The sequence below is a fragment of the Orycteropus afer genome, unplaced genomic scaffold, assembly GCF_000298275.1.
Source record: "Orycteropus afer afer isolate SDZICR_OR568_19922 unplaced genomic scaffold, OryAfe1.0 scaffold00392, whole genome shotgun sequence".
NCBI lineage: Eukaryota > Metazoa > Chordata > Mammalia > Tubulidentata > Orycteropodidae > Orycteropus > Orycteropus afer.
Genome location: NW_006921979.1, coordinates 2,768,243 through 2,786,617, shown reverse-complemented (window position 1 = coordinate 2,786,617; position 18,375 = coordinate 2,768,243). Strand labels below are relative to the sequence as shown.

The window sequence follows — 18,375 nt, the reverse complement described above, 5'->3', positions numbered from 1 at the left end:
GGTGCTTCAGTTCTAGGTTAATTCCTAAGACCCAACTACAGCAACTTCTGGAGATCTCTCTATCAGAGTGGAAAGATTGCTCTCAGCCATTTGGGATGAATGTCAGGGAGCTGATGGAAAGCCAGATTAAATGCTGTGAATCACACTGAGAACAACTGTCTGGCCAACAAAATCTCTCAAAGGGAAGTTGTGTGCTGTTGGCAGCATGACCATCCGGAGTGATCATTACTTCTTTGTAAGAAACTCAGCCTCTCCAAACAGCTATTTTAAAACATTGAAGATGGTGGTCTGGGGCATTTTGGCCTCTTCCAGTCCCAAGTGAGTGTTGAGCTCCTCAAATAAGGTACTTGTTATAGAACTCATCTAAAAGTTCAGGTAGCCTATCTCCAACCCTTTGCAGGATATATTTGCTTTTATAACCATAAATAGTTTTAAAGTATAATAAGCTTTCTGTCATCACAAAGGTTCACAATGATGCATCTTGTCCAGCAGTTTCTGACCTGCTGAGAAGATTCCTGGTAGAGAATGTTCCTTGGCTGAGTCCAGCTGCCATTTTACACCTGATAGTGGTTTATGCTGATTTAATTAATTTTCCCTAAAATGTCTGACCCAAGGTCTGCTGCCAACTGTTTACTGTCACTGAAATGTAGACCCTCTTTGGCAGTGCTGTCTCCTTAAAGTTAAGCCTTGTTGTGATTCCTGGCTGCCTCCCCAGAGCAATCCTGTTTATTCCTATTAACAAACCAGAGCTGAACTGAATCCCCTTCCATGGAGGCAAAGCACATTTCCAGAATCGTTATTAGGTTAAAGGGACTAGGTGAGGCATCTATTCACTTGAAACAAGTATTTGGAAATCTAAATTGCAGGCTGTAGTGCGTAACGGCAGTTTCTGCCTCTTCAGCCTCAGTGTCTCTACCTTTGTTCTGATTTTGTTTTCATTTTTTTTGTGACTAGGTCTTTGATGGTCAGTGAATAAACCTCAGTATTTAGCCACTGTTTTTGGAAGTACATACATTTTGACTTTTTCTTCTCCCCTCGGAAATGTTAGCTTTAAAGAACTTGCTGTCAGTGAGTGAGGTAATAGCAGTCTTGCATGCGCTTGACTCTTCAGCAAACAAGGTCACAATGTTATCTTAACATACTAGATAGGACCTATTAAAATATACTTTTGGCATTACAGTATCTTCACTTAGCAGTTTGGTTCTAAAATGCTGTTACACAGCACACTGTTTTCATGCATATTTTCCTACCACAAATATTTCTTGCTAGGGGAAGATAATTACATTGCATAATCTCCAACCACCATTTCCCAACCTGTACAGCACCTGCAATCCCTTCATTAGACTTTAAATGTAAGATTTGAATCTGTAAGTTAAAACATTTGGATATTTAACTCCTTTAGTAACAAGTCCAAATCTCTATTAGACTGCTAGGACTTACAGTCTATTTTCTCATGTCTACTGATTGAAACCTAACTACATTCAGCTAATACTAGAAATCTTTTGCCAATAAATCCTGCCCTCTGAGTTCTATTTGCTGCAGTGTATGGAGGAGCCCTGGTGGCAAAGTGGGTTAAGTGCTTGGATGCTAACCAAAAAGTCTGTGGACGGAACCCACCAGCTGCTCCACAGGAGAAAGATGAGGCAGTCTGCTTCTCTAAGGATTGTTGTTAGGTTGTTATTAGGTGCCAACCCAATAATGTACAACAGAACGAAGACTACAGCCTGGAAACCCTGTGGGGCAGGTCTGCTCTGTCCTATAGGGTAAGAGCTGGGATTGACTCAACAGCAATGTGTTTTTTGGTTTATAGAGGCTTTCTTTTGACCCTGTCTCCCCCCTTCCCAAGATTAATGTACCCACCTCTTCCAATGTAGCTGTAAGCTATAGCCATAAAACAAGAGTGAAACTAGTTAACCCAAATATAGCTCTCACTTAACGCACTAACTGGTCTGAATTAAATGTCATATTAAAAACATTTTGGCCCATAGTCAAATAAGCCAATTTCTTCTGAAACAATCAACACACAACAAATGAACAACTTGCAAACAGTATGGTTACATTTTCACTGCTGATTTTGCTTTCCTAAAATATTTTCACTATAGGTTTTCAATAAATTTTATGAAAAAGTCTATGAACTCTGTGCAATAATCCTTCTGAAGTTTTCTGGAAATACTGACATAATTAGAAAAGAAAAATAAAGGTTAAATGTTGAAGCACTAAATATAACTATTTTACCTATGATTTTAAAAGTCTTGAAACCCAAAGTGCTAATTCATCAAAGGAAAATCTCTTCCAGAAGTTTGACTTTAGCTTCTGTAATTTTTTTTATTTTTTAATTTTGAGCTAATACACAATACTCTGGTTTGTAATTTCACACTTAAAAATTAGGCTTGTGCTCTAGCAATCAGTGGGGCTCAAGCAATACTTTATCTAAAAGCACACATTGTACACACAATAACTGGCTAAAAGTTCAGCAGAGTGCAGACCCCAGTTTTGCCACCTACCAGGCAGTTAGGGAGGAGTCCCTGCGTGGCGCAAACGGTTAAGCGTTCCATTACTAGCCAAAAGGTTGGCAGTTCAAATCCACTCAGAGGCACTTCAGAAGACAGGCTTCTGATAGTAGTCTTCAAAATCCTACCTAACAGTTCTACTCTGAACATATACGGTTGCCATGAGTTGGAGTCAACGCCACAGCAACAATTACCTCCACTTTCTCATCAGTAAAATGGTAATAGTTCCTGATGGGGCTCACTGCAAGGACTAAACGCATTACTACACTTAAAGTACATAGAAAAGTGCCTGCCATGTTAACAAATAATTTTTATGTAACATATTCTTAAGTATACCATGATACATACTACGTACAATTACCCTAAAACATAACATAAATGGCAATACAACAAATATGCTTTTCCTTTCTGTAAATTAGTTTTCCAACATTACCTATATTCTCAAGCACAATATACTTGCAATATGATTAGATACTTCTGGCTTGCCTAAATAGGAAAAACACACAGCCATGATTTTAATTGCTAAATGAGTATACTTTGTCTCATCACCATTATTCTGTAACTCTCCAAATCAAAACTACTTGTGAATGTAAAGCTATTCCATGGCACTTATCCCATATGGGAACTCTGGCGGCATAGTGCCTAAGGCATTTGACTGCTAACCAGAAGGCTGGCAGTTCACACCCACCAGATACTCCTCCTCGGGAAGACGACTGGGCATCTACTTCCATACTGATTCTGCCTTGGAAACCCAAGGAGAGGTCGTTATGAGTCGGGACCAACTCAACAGCAGTGAGTATTTTTAGAATTATCCCATATATTTCATGAAAGACATGTGACTGAAGACATGGCTTTGTCTGTTAGATACTTTACTCTGTACCAATGTAAAAACCCACTTTTATAATCTCTACCACAGACAATAGTAATGCCATTAAAAAAAAAAAAAAAAGCTTAATTTACGTATTTCTTCCCTCTGGACTATGCTCTTCTGAAAAAGAGAGGAAACAGATAGCATTCATCTTTGCCTCCCCACTGCCCAGTGCAGTTCCACCATGTCATCGAATGCTGGGGATTAACCATGCGCCCAGGCTGACACTTTGGGAGCACTGCTCCAGGTCACGTGCTATCATCAGCATCTTGTGTTAATTCACATCATCTTTCCAACCACTTTGAAATAGGCATCATGTACCATGCAGAATTTTAAATGAACAATTTTAAATCAAGTTTGATGTTATTCTTCCTATTAGGAATCTGAAAGCTCTACAGTTCTGATTTTTTAAAAAAGGTTAAGTCCTCTTCACTTCTACCAATATTCTAATCCACACCTAGTAGGGGAGAAGACAAAGCAGACTTCAGAAAAGGGTTTTGACTTTGTCAGAATCCTGGTAAGAAACTGCAATCACCCCATATGGTTTGCATGGAGAGGCTTTAACAAAGGGACGATTCAGAGCAATAGGCAGGATTGAGAGGATAAACCATCAGGGTAATACAGGTCGGCCCTCAGACTTCCAACGCATTCGCGTTACAACTAACCACATTGAGATCTGCTTTCTTGTTCTTTTGTACTTTTATCGTTAGCAAGACGTACTACATACAGTATTGCAGTGCGTAATTTGCTGATGTTATCATTCTCAGATGTTCACTCATAGAAGTTCAATTTATATATAGCAGGCTATGGCATGGTCTACAGTAAAGTAGGTATTAGGAGTCATAACAGAAAGTTGGGGGATGTTCAACTCTTAACAACGTACAACTGAACTGCGCACAAGCCCAACAGCCATTACGACACTGACTTCATTGTAGACCAGGCCTGCAGCATAATGTTATTCAGCATTTTGTACCATAAGAATCATCAGCTGTCTGAAGCAACTGTTCAAGTTTCTCTAACTGTAACACCTGCACTGCCTATATCCCCCAACAGTATGTCTAGCAAATGCTATGCCACCGAAAAGTTCTAATCCAAAACCAGTGAGGAAGGTTCTAGACATGGATATAAAGATTAAGATCATTAAGGCCTAAGAAAGGCAGCAAAATAGCATGAAGCATGTGAGGAAGGACTGTCTCATTTCACTGTTTTGACAACCATTAATAGGATTTTGGAGGTAGTTAAAGGAGGACTGTCCTAAGATCAGCAACTTTAACAAAGACAAGGCAAGGGCCAATCCACAATTGATTTTGAAAAACCTGAAGGAACAGTAAGACTATTTCAAGTATTTTAATGCCAGCAAAGGCTGTCTCACTTCAAATACAGATCTGGTTTATGTAATGTGCATTAACTATAGGAACGGAAGCGCCAACATTAAAACTACAGGAAAGTTCAGGGATGAGCTGGACAAGAGGGAAGAGGAAGGAACAAAACTGTCAAAAAATTTCAGTGAAAGGATTAGTTGGAGTTTTCGTAACTGAATCAGGGGCTTTAGTTGCTTGAAAACATGGACACTGATCACTTTGCTAAAGTTGATAGGCAGATTCAGGAAGCAGTGAGATGTTACTGCAAAATATATGAAGAAAAAAAATCATACAAACAACTCTCACTAGTCTTCTGCCTAGAAACATCACCCCCACTTGCAGGGATAATTCAGATGATCCACAACCTTCCATAAGTGGAGTTATTACAACAACTGACAAAATGCTAATGTCCAACTCTCCTTCATCATCAGAGTAAACTTTATGATTTATGTTCTTTCAAATATGTGTTTTTAAGCTCATATGAAACGTTTCTCGCCCCCAAACAAAACAAAGATCAGACTTAAGATACTGATAACAAAAGGCAATAATGAAAAGGAAAAAGGAAAAAAATGAGGTATTCAACGTATGTTAGGACTTATGACAGAGTCCTTGGAACAGAACTCTAAAAGTCGGGGACTACCTGTAGTGAGGCTCCCAGACACTAGCAAAAGAAGCTGTTACCACTCCTAAGGCCCAATGAATAGAGAAGCAGGGCTTTGAATTGGTTCAACCCCCTACTGAGAATTTTTATTTCTACCCCCCAAAACCCAACTGCCATCCAGTCCATTCTAACTCATGGCAACCCCAAGGGACAGGGAACTGCCCCATAGGTTTCCAAGGCTGTAAATTTTTAAGAAAGCAGACTGCCTCATCTTTCTCCCATGGAGCAGCTGGTGGGTCCGAGCCTCTGACTGTTGGGTTAGCAGCCAAGTGCCTTAACCACTGTGTCACCCCAGACACACTGAATCAGAATCTACATTTTAACAAGATTCAGTGTATCTGGGGTGGTAATGCAAGTTCCCACCAAGGAGTCCAATCTAGAAGAAACTGGTTTGAAGCCCTAGGGAAAAGAGATGTTACTGAAAACCAGTAAGAGCTGAGAGCCATGAAAGAGCCACTGCCCAGTGAAAGCTGTGGCAAGCCTTGCAAAGATGCAGCCAATACCAGAGACAAAGATGAAATGTAGAAAACACAGATTTCCTTTTCCCTTATCCTGCCAATGCCTCCTGAGATAAGCTCAACAGGAAAGCAGCCCACAGGGAGTAGAGTTAGCAGAGAAAGCCTCCAGGGCCTCAGAGCAGTCATAAAAGGGATCTTGGGTTGGAGAGAAAAAATAACACCTATTATCCTTCTTCAAAGAAACACTGAAAGGTAACAGCATAGATTTACAATTCCTAAGCACTTAGACCATTTCCTACACAGTACAGTAACACACACTACCATACGAAACTGTTTTCATGTCACAAAATTCTTTATAATTAGAGTTAAGGGAAAAACCCACTGCTTCCGTATATTTCTGAGTCAAATAAAATATTCCATTCTATAAATGTTAGAAAGAATAGGTTGTAATTGTAGCTGATACAATTTTTTAGTTTGCAAACTTGAGATTTTCTAGACGTAAAGTAACAAAATCTATGAATTCAAGGGCATAAAGAGGCATGGGTTTATTTTTGGGCCTAACAATCTCCAACATTTCTACCTCTTTTTACAAAGACTGCTAATTTTAACAATTACTGTTTATCCTTTTTACAACCTTTGGAGAAAATGTGCCAATGTATACTTTTAGATTAAGATCCAACTTCAGGCTATCTGGTTCCCCGGGAAAGGGAGAGATCCACCCCCCAAACCTTTGCATGTTTTTTGTCATGACAGGCTCACCTGTCCTACTTTCCTGAGTTGTAGGAATCACAACTGATGTATGTGTGATAAAGTATTTAAAAATAGAAAAAGAATTACACAACGGGTAGTAATGCTGTTACTAAAAGTAAAAAACTACCAATATAATTCCCTCTGATTATCTATAAAACTACTAAGAAAGAAACTTTTACACCAAAAGAAAAAAAAAAAAACTAAACACACTGCCATCGATCCAACTCATAGCAACCCCTCCTTTGGGTTTCTGAGGCGGTATCACCACTGAAGTAGATTGCCCAACGTTCCTTCCAAGTGGCTGGCGGGTTTGAACCACCAGCCTTCTGGTTACCAGTCAAATGCCTAAGCCACTACACCACCAGAACTCCCACATTTTTACACAAAAACCATTTTTCGAAAATCCTTTTGCATGTTTATGAGTGAAACGCCTCTTCATGATGCTAGCACACATATACCCAATAAAAACGCCTAACTTTTTGGGCTTCATCTTATGTATCATGCATTCTGCTATATACGCATGTATTAATAACCCACAAATCTAAATTCTCCTTTAAACCACCAAACTTGAGTATACGCTTATGTCCATTCTCATTCTGACACCCATTTATCAAAAATGAAAAACAAAAAAATCAACACAATACTTATGTCTAACTACATCCTTCTTCAAGAGAGTAAGACTGCCCAAAAACAAAGTTTAGAAGGCAGGAAAGAGCAGGAGAGGAGGATGAATGGGAAGTGGGAGACTAGGGAGGAAGCAGAAAGAGTATGGTTATATTATAGAAATTATAACCAATGTCACAAAACAATAAATCGTTGAATGGAAAACTAATACACTCTGTAAAGTATGACCAAAACCACAAGTTTAAAAAAATATTGCCCTGTAAAGCATTACAAGTGCTTCAAGCATCTTTTAACAGTCAGCATTTAAAATACGACTTTTTCAGATTTTCTACTTCCAAGTTACAGAAACCAATATACTGCTTTCCAATGGTAAGAGACAGTACTTAAATTACAAAAAACTAAACCAGGAGTTTATGGTACTTTCATTATGTAACATTAAACAGGCAGTAAAAGTTATGTGTGACTAAGCGTTTTTATGGCCCAGCAGTGGATATGTTTATCATGTTTGGTTTGGGCTTATATTAATCAAAAAATTATTTCATAAATATATAAAGTCAATCATTAGTTAAACTGGAACAACTCTACTGAATATACATTCATTTATTCCTATTAATCAGGGTTAAAATGATACAACAAATCAGAAAGAGAGACAGTAACTATTCAAGTTTTTATTTCCAATGCACAGTGTAAGAAATGAACTTTTAAATCAACTAAATTTTATGGAAAATGAAAAGACAAATAAATTAGACCCATGTTAAAACAGAAGGTCAGCAAAATGTTCAAACTTAAGGATTTAACAGCCAGAGAGCAACTTCGATTTCAGAGTCCTCTTTAAGAGGTTGAATTCTTCCAACTTTACTATGAACTGGTCCAGAGCTCGGCAGCATATGGGAATACTTATTAACAGGGGTGGTGATCAGGGACACGTTTCCTATAAGGATTAGAAAGTACACATTTAAGGAAAAAGGCAATAATGAAAAACTAAAAGCATGATTTTAACTAAAGTTTTATATTAAATACAACCACAGCTAAAATTCTAACTTTATTAAAACCATTATAATCCAATTTTTATTACAAAAGTGTTTCTACTTCATGACTGACATCCTTCAAGTCTGATTTTATTAGTAAGTGGGTATTACAAAATCTGTGGAATGTGAAGCCATCTTTATTATTTAGCAATTCTCAATTTTTCATACAAACCACCACCTACTTAACAAAACAATAAATCATTGAATGTTGTTGTTGTTGTTGTTATGTGCCGTCGAGTCAGCCCCGACTCATAGCGACCCCTCCTTGGGTTTTCCAAGGCAGTATCACTATGGAAGTAGGATTGCCCAACCTTCCTTAAATCGTTGAACGGAAGAGGTATACTCCGGAAAAAGTTAATTCATGCTTCAATTGATCAATGTGCTGGGAAATTTTATAAATTAGCCAAGGACAGAAACTGTGAAATGGCATGGTCTAAATGAAATCTAGATTTTCACAGTAGTAATCTCTGGATTATTACTCAAGACAAACAGAACAGTAAGAGAAGGGACAAGTATAAAAAACATAGTCAAAGCTCACAGCATACTGCAATAATATGAAGAGACAATCTGGTTGGAACCCCAGTAGTTTGGGGGGCGGAGTTGCTAGCATATGACTAAAGGATGCTAACTATCATCAATATAGAAAAAGTTACCAAGCAGCTGTACCATGGCACTAATCTGAAAAATAAGTCCACTGGAAGTTAGTAAGGATTATGAAAAATACTTCCACAGCCTAGTCCCAGTTATAGGGAGCTCTGGTAGTATAGTGCCTAAGGCACTTGACTGCAACCAGAAGGCTGGTGGTTCAACCCCCCCCGCCACTCCTTGGAAGGAAGGTTGGGCAATCTACTTCCGCAGTGATACCACCTCGGAAACCCAAGGAGGGGTCGCTATGAGTTGGGTCCAACTCGACGGCAAATAACAAGTCCCAGTTATAGGGAAGGCTAGGATTAATAAAATTATTCATGTTTCTTTACTGCAAACTACTTAGAATTTCTGGTATTTATTTTACAGACACTTAAATCTCTTAAGATAGTGATATTAGACCAAATAAGGTATTTCAATTTTATAAGTGTATTCCAAATATAATTGAGAATGCTGAGCTATTGTGAAGATTTCTGAGAGGAGCTGTGTCTGTCTATATGACCCGTGCAAGCCAGAAATCCTTAGTTCTAGAATTCAGTTTCTGTTTGGATCATTCAGCTTAAAGACAACAGAAAGAATAATGGCATTTTTCTATCTTTGATTACACTGCTTCAAAGAAAACAGTACATTTCTCTCCTTTCCCTCACCAAATTTTCATTTCAAAGTATGAAATACTTTCTATTCTATCCATCCTTCCAATACTAGCAACATACAATCTCTATAGATTTTCCAACATGGACCTCTCTGCACACCACCACAGAGATTTAATTAAATACCACATTCCATTTTTATCTGCATACAAATCAATGTTTCCTACTCTTTCCTTCCTCCAGTAGTTAGTAGCCAGATAGCTGCCATTCAAGAAAAAAGGCAATGCATTAAGTGTGAAAGCGTTCTGCACAAAGAATTCTTCATAGCTTAGTTCACTGAAAGATGCAATTTCCTAATTAGGTTTCCACTTCCCTCCTGTTACAGATTAATTCTCTGTGCTCCTAATCCAAAAATCAACTCCTCCATCATTTCTTCTCTTGATATCCCATGCCATCCCAGTTAATTAAGGATATTGCTCCTTCTGCTTCAATATTCTTTTTCTACTTTATCATTCCTATTTAAACAGACTTGAGTTTTCACAGTAAGACTCACACCCCCCTCTAGCTACTATCCCATTCTCTGTTCCCATTCACAACAAACTCCTGGAAAGAGCTCTCTCTATGCATTTTCTCCAATTCTTCCTTTCTGGATCTCTACTGAACCTATTTCAGTCAGGCTTTCGCCACCTCCTACCTCAGTAAAACAGCTTGTTGAGATAACTAATGGCCAGTGGGAGCTCTGGTAGCGTAGTGCCTAAGGCACTTGACTACTAACAAGAAGGCTGACAGTTCAAACCCCCCAAGCCACTCCTTGGAAGGAAGGTTGGGCAATCTACTTCCCAGTAGTGATAGTGCCTCAGAAACCCAAGGAGGGGTCGCTATGAGTCGGGTCCAACTCGACAGCACATAACAACAACAATGGCCTGTATGACACAAAATACAATTTTTAAGGTCAATTTTCAATCCTTATTTTGTTCTCATCACACCCTGACAGTTGATCACATCTCCTCTCTTTAAAGACTATTTTCATTTGGCTTCCAGGACACATAGTCCCTTGTTTTCCTGCCATTCTCCATGGCTTTCTTTTCTTTTTCCTTTTTAAAAATATTATGGAACATCTCCAATATGCATAAAAGCAAAGCAATTTTGTAACGAAACCTCATGCTCCTATCCCAGAGTTTTAACAACTATTCAAAACTGTACATTCCTTCTTAGTCTCCTTTGCTGGTATGTTGTTGTTGTTGTTATGTGCCGTCGAGTCGGACCTGACTCATAGCGACCCCTCCTTGGGTTTCCGAGGCAGTATCACTACGGAAGTAGATTGCCCCATCTTCCTTCCGAGGAGTGGCTGGTGGGTTTGAACCACCAGCCTTCTGGTTAGCAATCAGGTGCCTTAGCCACTATGCTACCAGAGCTCCAAAATTACGCAATAATTACTCAAAAAATGACCTCTAGCCAGTCATTATGACCCTCATAAAATGACAGCGTGCAATCATGCAAATAAGGTGCTTATGGCCCACCAAGGGGACTAGACAACCTGCTAATAATAATGCAAATAAGGTGCAAAGAGCCCCTGCAGGGGTGAGACTATGCAGGTAAGGTATATGGAACCCTCATGAAAGGATTGGTCGGTTTTGCTATCTAAGTTTAAAATGAGCCAATTTCAGGGGCTGGAGAGGGTACCCCACTACCACCAAGTAGAGCACATCCTCTGGATCCAGGGTGCCTAGGCTGAGAACCTCCTAGACCCAAGATACAGAGCTGTAATGCCAAAGGCGGCACGAAACACTGAGAAACAGCAGCAGCAGAAGTAGGAGATCAGCATGAGATGATCTGCTGGAATTACCAGACCACACTGAGCTAGCTACAGTAGGTGTGCTGACAGTCACAGAGCAAGAGCCTTAGGGCAGAAAGCCTACTGGCAGAGGAGTGGGATGCCTCCAGGAGCTAAAAGACCTTTGTAATACTTGCCCAAACAGGGCAGAGGCCAGGCCAAGGATCAAGAGGAGCCTGTTCTGAGGGGAACAATAGGAGTCCTACACAGTTGAGAGCTGTTCCACACTGAAGAAAGGAGACTTTGCCTACATGCTTCCTGCTACTACTGATCCTGAGTTGTAACCTGTTACTTCCCTAACAAACCCCATTAACTACTGAGTATGGTCTGAGAGTTGTGTGTGGCCAATGCAACAAATTATCAAACCCAGCAGAGAAGTAAAGACTACCTCAGGAGGGCTGACTGGTGTCAGAACTGGTAAAAAGGTTTGAGGGTGAAGGTATATTTGGGCTCTACCTCATAGGAACAAGCCTTGGGCTAATGTTGATAATGATTCTCCCCACTTCATATCATTTTAACGGCCAGCTGGCTCTGAATCTTTCCAAAAACTACTGGAGTTCTCCAGCGCTCAGCCCTTGTAAACCAATTCCCCTCTTTAGCTGCATTCATTGTTGAGGGCCCCATCTCATGATTTTAAGTAACATACATAGACTGAAAACTCTAAACTTGCAACTGCAGCTCTAACTCCTCCCCAAACTCTACAACTATCCCAATGCATTCTCAATAGCTACCTCCGATGTCTAAAACTAAAACCCCATCTTTCCTCCCAAGTCTTCCTTCAAGAGCCTTCTCCATCTAAGAGAAATTCTTATTACTCAATACAAAAACCTCAATCCTTAATTCTCTTCTCTCAGACCCTATATATATACAATCCATAATCAAATACTGTTGGCTCTACTTTGAAAATATATCCACAATCAAACTCATTCTTCCCATTCTCCACCACTAGCACCCTGTTCCAAGCCACTATCTTCTCTCCTATCTGCCTTAACCACCACTAACTAATAATAAATTAATGGTTTTGATAATTACTAACAAGAGAAGTTAAAAATTATTGACTGAATCTTTAAAAGCTAAGACATTCTGGCCACTTTATCCATTTTTGTGTGAATCAGTTTTTAAGAAAACACCTTGAAAAACAGTTCAAATAGGAACATGTAAGGAAACCAGCATATTGTATGCCTAAAAAACGCTGATATGGATAAGTGTCTAAGGACAGAATGTAACTAAAGATGATGATCTGATCTTACTACTAGACCCTCTCTCCCCAAAAGCTCTTTGGTTCTTGATCTTTTCAAGCTTGATTCTTTGTAAGTCCTGTCAATGCGGAGAGCTTTCCCGTGCCACTCACCCCTCTCTGTGACTGTATGTTCTAAATAACGTCTAAAAAACTTTTATCAGGAGCTCTGGTGGCATAGTGCCTAAGGCATTTGACTGCTAACCAGAAGGCCAGTGGTTCAAACCCACCAGCCACTTCTTGGAAAGAAGGCCGGGCAATCTACTTCCGTTAATGATACTGCCTCGGAAATCCAAGGAGGGGTCGCTATAAGTCGGATCCGACTTGACAACTTTGAATACTTTTATCTAGATCAAAATGGCTCTACATTCTATCAACTAGAATTATCAAACATACAAAATTACCTTTTTCTTTCCTTGTATTTTCTTAAGAAATGTTTTAAGAAGTACTAGAGTACCTTGGTGCTGCTTTGATAATGTTGTCCACACGTAAAATCACCTCTGCTGCTTCAGCTGCACTCAAAAGAACTTGTCGCTTCACTTGGAAACTTTCTGTTATTCCTAGTACTGCCATATCTCCAATGGTACCTTCCTTCATATCTGGGGGAAAAAAAAGTACTTTTAAAAAAAGTAACTAATTTCTAAGAATTAAAGTATCAACCCTGCTCTAATGCCTTTTAATAAAACCAATTCTGTTAACAAGATTATAGCATCTAATCACTCAGTTTAGTTAGAGCATTCTTATCAGCCTACAAAAGCAGTCAGGAAAAGCCTTTTTAAAAATTTAAATGGCCACCTACTATCACCTGTATTACAACAGGCAACAGGGTCAGATAAAGAAAAATTATACAGAACACCAAATCACATATACACCTATGCCTCATTCGACAATCTTATTATCCATGAATGTATGTTTGTGTATAGCCACAAAAAAATTTTTCTGCAAATTTTATTTAGTAACAATTTTTTGAGTGTTGAGAACAAAATTAACCATCTTTCCCAGAACACATAATGGTTCTGAAGGCAAGAGTCACAGGAGTCTTTAATTTGGCTATTAAAAGAACTCACCCAGTCCAGCTGTTACATTGCCTTCACTGTGGGCAGCTCGGAGCTGTGCCACCAGATCTGCACTGTCATAGCCTGCATTGTCAGCAATGATAGTTGGCAACTATGAAATGAAGACAACAAACGGTAACCACCTATTTCACTGTAAGAAAGCAATTTACTCCTAACTCAGTTTTTTCAATTATTACATTTGAAAAGAATATAAAAACAGCTTCCTTGTCATTACTGCTCATGAAAAAGATAAATTCCAGAATCAAGTCTGAAGACGGTATAAAGCACTTCATTTTCTTAAAGCCAAGAAAGTAAAATTTTTCTCTCTGGACAAAAAACTATTCATTTTTAAAACCATCAATATTCACAAAATTTAAATCAGATCTCTATATTTTAACAACTTACCATTCTCAGTGCTTTAGCATAAGACTCCATTGCAACAGCTTCTTTGCCAGGTGTTCTATTGGCAAGTTGTGTAACAGCATGAGCCATCAACATCTCAGAACAGCCTACAGATTAAATAAAATAATGCCTAGTTGTCAAGAAGACACTGCATTACTGTTTTCCTTTAGGATCTGTCAAGCGTTTTAAAATTAAGCAGAAAGGCAATATGAAGTTTCTGTAAGAGCCAGTAAAACAATTTATGGTTTACACTGCACTTTAATAAAATACGCTATATATTTTTCAAGTGCTTACCTCCTCCGTAAACTGTTCTAGGATCCTTCACAGTTTGGGCAAGAACACACAGAGCATCATGCAGAGATCGTTCTGCTTCATCTAAGATTTGCTGAGTGGCACCACGCAAAACAATAGTGCAAGCCTCACCTAAAGTTATAAAGATATTATGAACTGAACACACGAAACAGTCTGCCTTATCTTACTAGTCAGGTGTTAGTTGTATTATGTGGTTTTGAAAACTGATATCCACTGTTACAGGCTGACTTCAGAGAAGCCAGAAATAAAGCATATCTCACACTTCTCTAGAGTTAAGACTTAACAGGATTCTCATATTCTAGCAACTTGACTGTTTACTTCAATTCAGCAGCACTTAGCAAAGACTTACTCATCTTACCAAGATTTAACATAATTGCTCACCAAGGGCTACCCCAGAAAAGTGAATGAGTTTGTCTTCTCCAATCATGACTTCTTCAATAAGTTTGCAACTTCCAAGCTTCACCAATTCTGGGTGATCAAAGGTAGAAGCAATTTCACCACCTATGAACATGAATACACTTTAAATGCATGACAGGTTTAACATTTCTGTTTTCTAACAAGCAGTAACTGATAGATAACATTATAACTAACATCCTTTAAAACTGATTGGTTACTAAATGCCACCGGGCACTAATCTAAGCACTTAAGACAGACTACTTATAATCATCACAACAACCTTATGAAATAGGTTCTATTATTATCCCATTTTGAAAATGACAAAATTAGGACTAAGAAAAGTTTACTTACTTATTTATCCAAGATTAGATAGCCAGTACAAATATAGTGAAATTGGGATTCAAACTCAAAGCATTTTGGCTTTAGATCTATATGCAAATACTGGAATACTACCTACAAAAGGTTAAACTGAGACTTTAATATTTACCATTATGTCTAAATTTAAATTCAGACTCTCTTGTGAATCTAGTCTAGAAAAGAGACCAAATGCTTATGACACTAAGCACAAGACATGAAAATATTTGACTGCACAGACATTATGAACTGTTTAAAAGAATACTTGACAGCTGCTAATTACTGCAGTAAATGAAATGTCTGAAAGCCCCTTTGAGGCCTAAAAAAGGGAGAGAAGTATACTGGGAATTGCCTAGAGCAAATATAATTAGGTGTAAAAAAGGTAAATTAATTTTATTCCTTATGTCTTATCTTCTATTATTTTCTATGATCCATTCTGTAAACTGAAAGAGTCAGCCATTTCCTTTCCTAAACCTTAATTAGCAATGGTTTGGTTTCAATATCAAATCTTTTTGTACGATTATTCTTTCTTTTAATGATGTGGATTCCATCTACTCTCAACCAATCCTTCTTTTCCCACTCCTTATGGATCAAAATCTGCTGAGTAATTGACACTATCTTCTCATTTATTAATAAATTCCTAAAAAATACTGGTATTCTAAACTACTAATTTATGTTTATAATTTGTACAGCTGAAGTTCTTTATACTTTGGTTGGATAATTCTCAAGATTGTTTTGTGTTCTAGATACAAGATACTATATATAGTTGGGGCATAACACTATTTAGCTTATGAGAATTTCACTTACTTGTGCTATGCCTTAACAAGACATTTCCCAATATTTGCAAGAACCAATTCCACACACTTTGACAACTGAGCTCCATGGATGGAAGCCAACTTTACAGCCATACAAGCAGCATGCTTGGTACAGTAAGTATTTTTCTGAGCATATGCAGCAATTCCATTTATCAAGTCCTCATTTGTATCAACTTATTTTATGGACACATCATCATTCACAAGTATTTAATTTTCTTGCATTAAAGGATGAATCATATCAACATGAACATCAAATATTCTGTGTTACCACAAGGATCAAGGAAATAATGGCTCTAAAAGAACTTTAAATAAAGCAAGTTAGGTGTTCCTCTAATTAATAAAAGGAAAATGCCTACTTAGGTCAGGGGAAGACTGCTCCTTAGATCATTAAAAGTGGCTTAAGAAGTTATTCTGAGATGAGACCATTACTACTTTCCAAATGTTATTATACTTTAATTTCTTCTAATACTTAAGGCAGTTTCAAATTTTGCAACCTAAATCCCAGGGTTCCTTAATTCTCATTCCCAGTTCCCAAATCAACATTCCAACCTATTTATTCACTTTTAAGAATGAAAATTAAAGGATAGGCTGCTAACCTTAGTTTTTCAAAGGCGTAGAAATTATTTTAAAACCATTACAACAGCAAAAAGCAAGTAAGTTGTACTTCATGTCCTTTTGATGTAGGTATTATCTGAGGTATAAACATAATTCCTATTCAGCACAATGGGGATTATGTCACTCATACCTCTATTGATGGATGCTGGAATACATTAACTTTTCATCATACTTTTGGATTATTTCACTTCAAAATTTATTACTTCCAGAAATTTAAAAAACTGATAAAAGTAATGTTTAAGAACTTGAACCACTCTCTGGCACACAGCAGTGTTTAATAAAGGTTACTATTATTACCACCCTCTGACATAAGGCACAAAGGATTAAACAATTCACTCAGCAATAGAAATACATAGAACTACACAAAATTTAAGACTTCTCTTTTTCAAGCCCTAGCTTGTTTTAAGTATGGTTAGAATGGCAGTCCTGTGTTTGTGAGAAAAGATCTATTACTTTTAAAACTTTAACACAACGGGGGGGGGGGGGGGGGGGGAAGACCTATGAAGAACCTGGTATATAATTTGGAATACTAAAAACAGTGTAGTAACTAAACTAAGATTTCATTCCAAAAATTATAAATCAGATTTTAGAAAAACTGTTTAGATGCTAACCTTAAGGTATTTCTTTTTAATCTCAGTGAGTTGTATATAACCCTAAATAAGCCCCAGTGATTATCCTGATACAAATGAATACCTTTTTTCCATACCTGTGACTAGTGCCAGGCGTTCCACACCTGCAAAATCCGCATGCTCAATAGCCATGACACCAGCAGCACCAAAGAGCTGTTCAGGGTAATTATAAATTAACTGCCTATAAATAAAATGCATATAATCATTATGCCCAAAACTAACAATTCATAAGTAAGACAACCCTTTTGTGACCTGTGGGACATACAGTACCCACTTATATTTTCCACCTCTGGGGTTAGTGAGAAAATGTTATCCCACTTTCAGTGTGTGCTGCCATCTGGTGGGCGACTGTATACGGTGTGTATCTGAAGAAACTGGCCTCATCCCATCAATTCAGCACCAGAGCCCTCTCCACAACAATGTCCCATTAATTGTACCAAAATCTATTATTAGTGCAAAAAAATTTTCCATTTAATTCAAAATGCCTCCCATTACTGAAAACATGGTATTCAACAAAGCAGAAAATAATTCAATCTTGAAAGAGTTAAAGAAAAAAAAAACATTTAAATATTTTTACCTCACCAGTAATTTTCAAAAAATTCAAATTAGATCAAGATACCACTTCCTACCCATTCAATTATAACTTATTTTAACACTGGCCCAACCATGCTATCATCAAAGACAGGTGTTTTCCATGTATTTCTCTGAATATTGCTATTAATAGTATTAAATTGGTCCCACAATTCTAGAAAGCAATTTAGCAGAAAACCTTCTCAATGTTCATATGGTTTAATTCTACTTGTGAAAATCTACAGAAAGAAAATTAAGTATTTAAAAAAAGTAATGAAAGTATTTATAAGAACCTTTATATATAGTAAAATACCAATGACCTAAAACTCCACTAGCAAAGTGTTCACAAATCAGAATCTGCTGATTACATTATGAAAAGTTCATAATTTTAAGTAAAAATATGTATTGTTAACTTAAGAAAAGTCACAAGATTTTCTTACTAGGGACAAAAGAGACAAAGAAAACTATAAAAAAACTACTTCAAGAAACCATAAGAGATCTACATAAATGGAAGAAAATCCCATGCTTGTGGATAGGAAGACTGAACATTGTGAAAATGTCAGTTCTACCCAAAGCAATCTATACATTCGATGCAATCCCAATCCAGATCTCATCAACATTCTTTAGGGATATGGAAAAACCAATCACTAACTTTATATGG

General features: G+C 37.7%; 1 protein-coding gene across 1 annotated transcript in view; it reads right to left on the bottom strand.

Moving 5' to 3' along the window:
* Positions 1-8,132: 8,132 nt before the first annotated feature.
* Positions 8,133-18,375, bottom strand: part of CCT2 (chaperonin containing TCP1 subunit 2) — a 21,459-nt gene continuing 11,216 nt past the window's right edge. Inside the window, exons 11-17 of the mRNA XM_042782619.1 lie at positions 17,222-17,325; positions 14,717-14,836; positions 14,318-14,446; positions 14,027-14,130; positions 13,634-13,733; positions 13,024-13,165; positions 8,133-8,163 (exon numbers count right to left, since the gene is read on the bottom strand). Of these exons, the coding sequence (XP_042638553.1) occupies positions 8,133-8,163; positions 13,024-13,165; positions 13,634-13,733; positions 14,027-14,130; positions 14,318-14,446; positions 14,717-14,836; positions 17,222-17,325 (730 nt within the window). The remainder of the gene's footprint in view (positions 8,164-13,023; positions 13,166-13,633; positions 13,734-14,026; positions 14,131-14,317; positions 14,447-14,716; positions 14,837-17,221; positions 17,326-18,375) is intronic.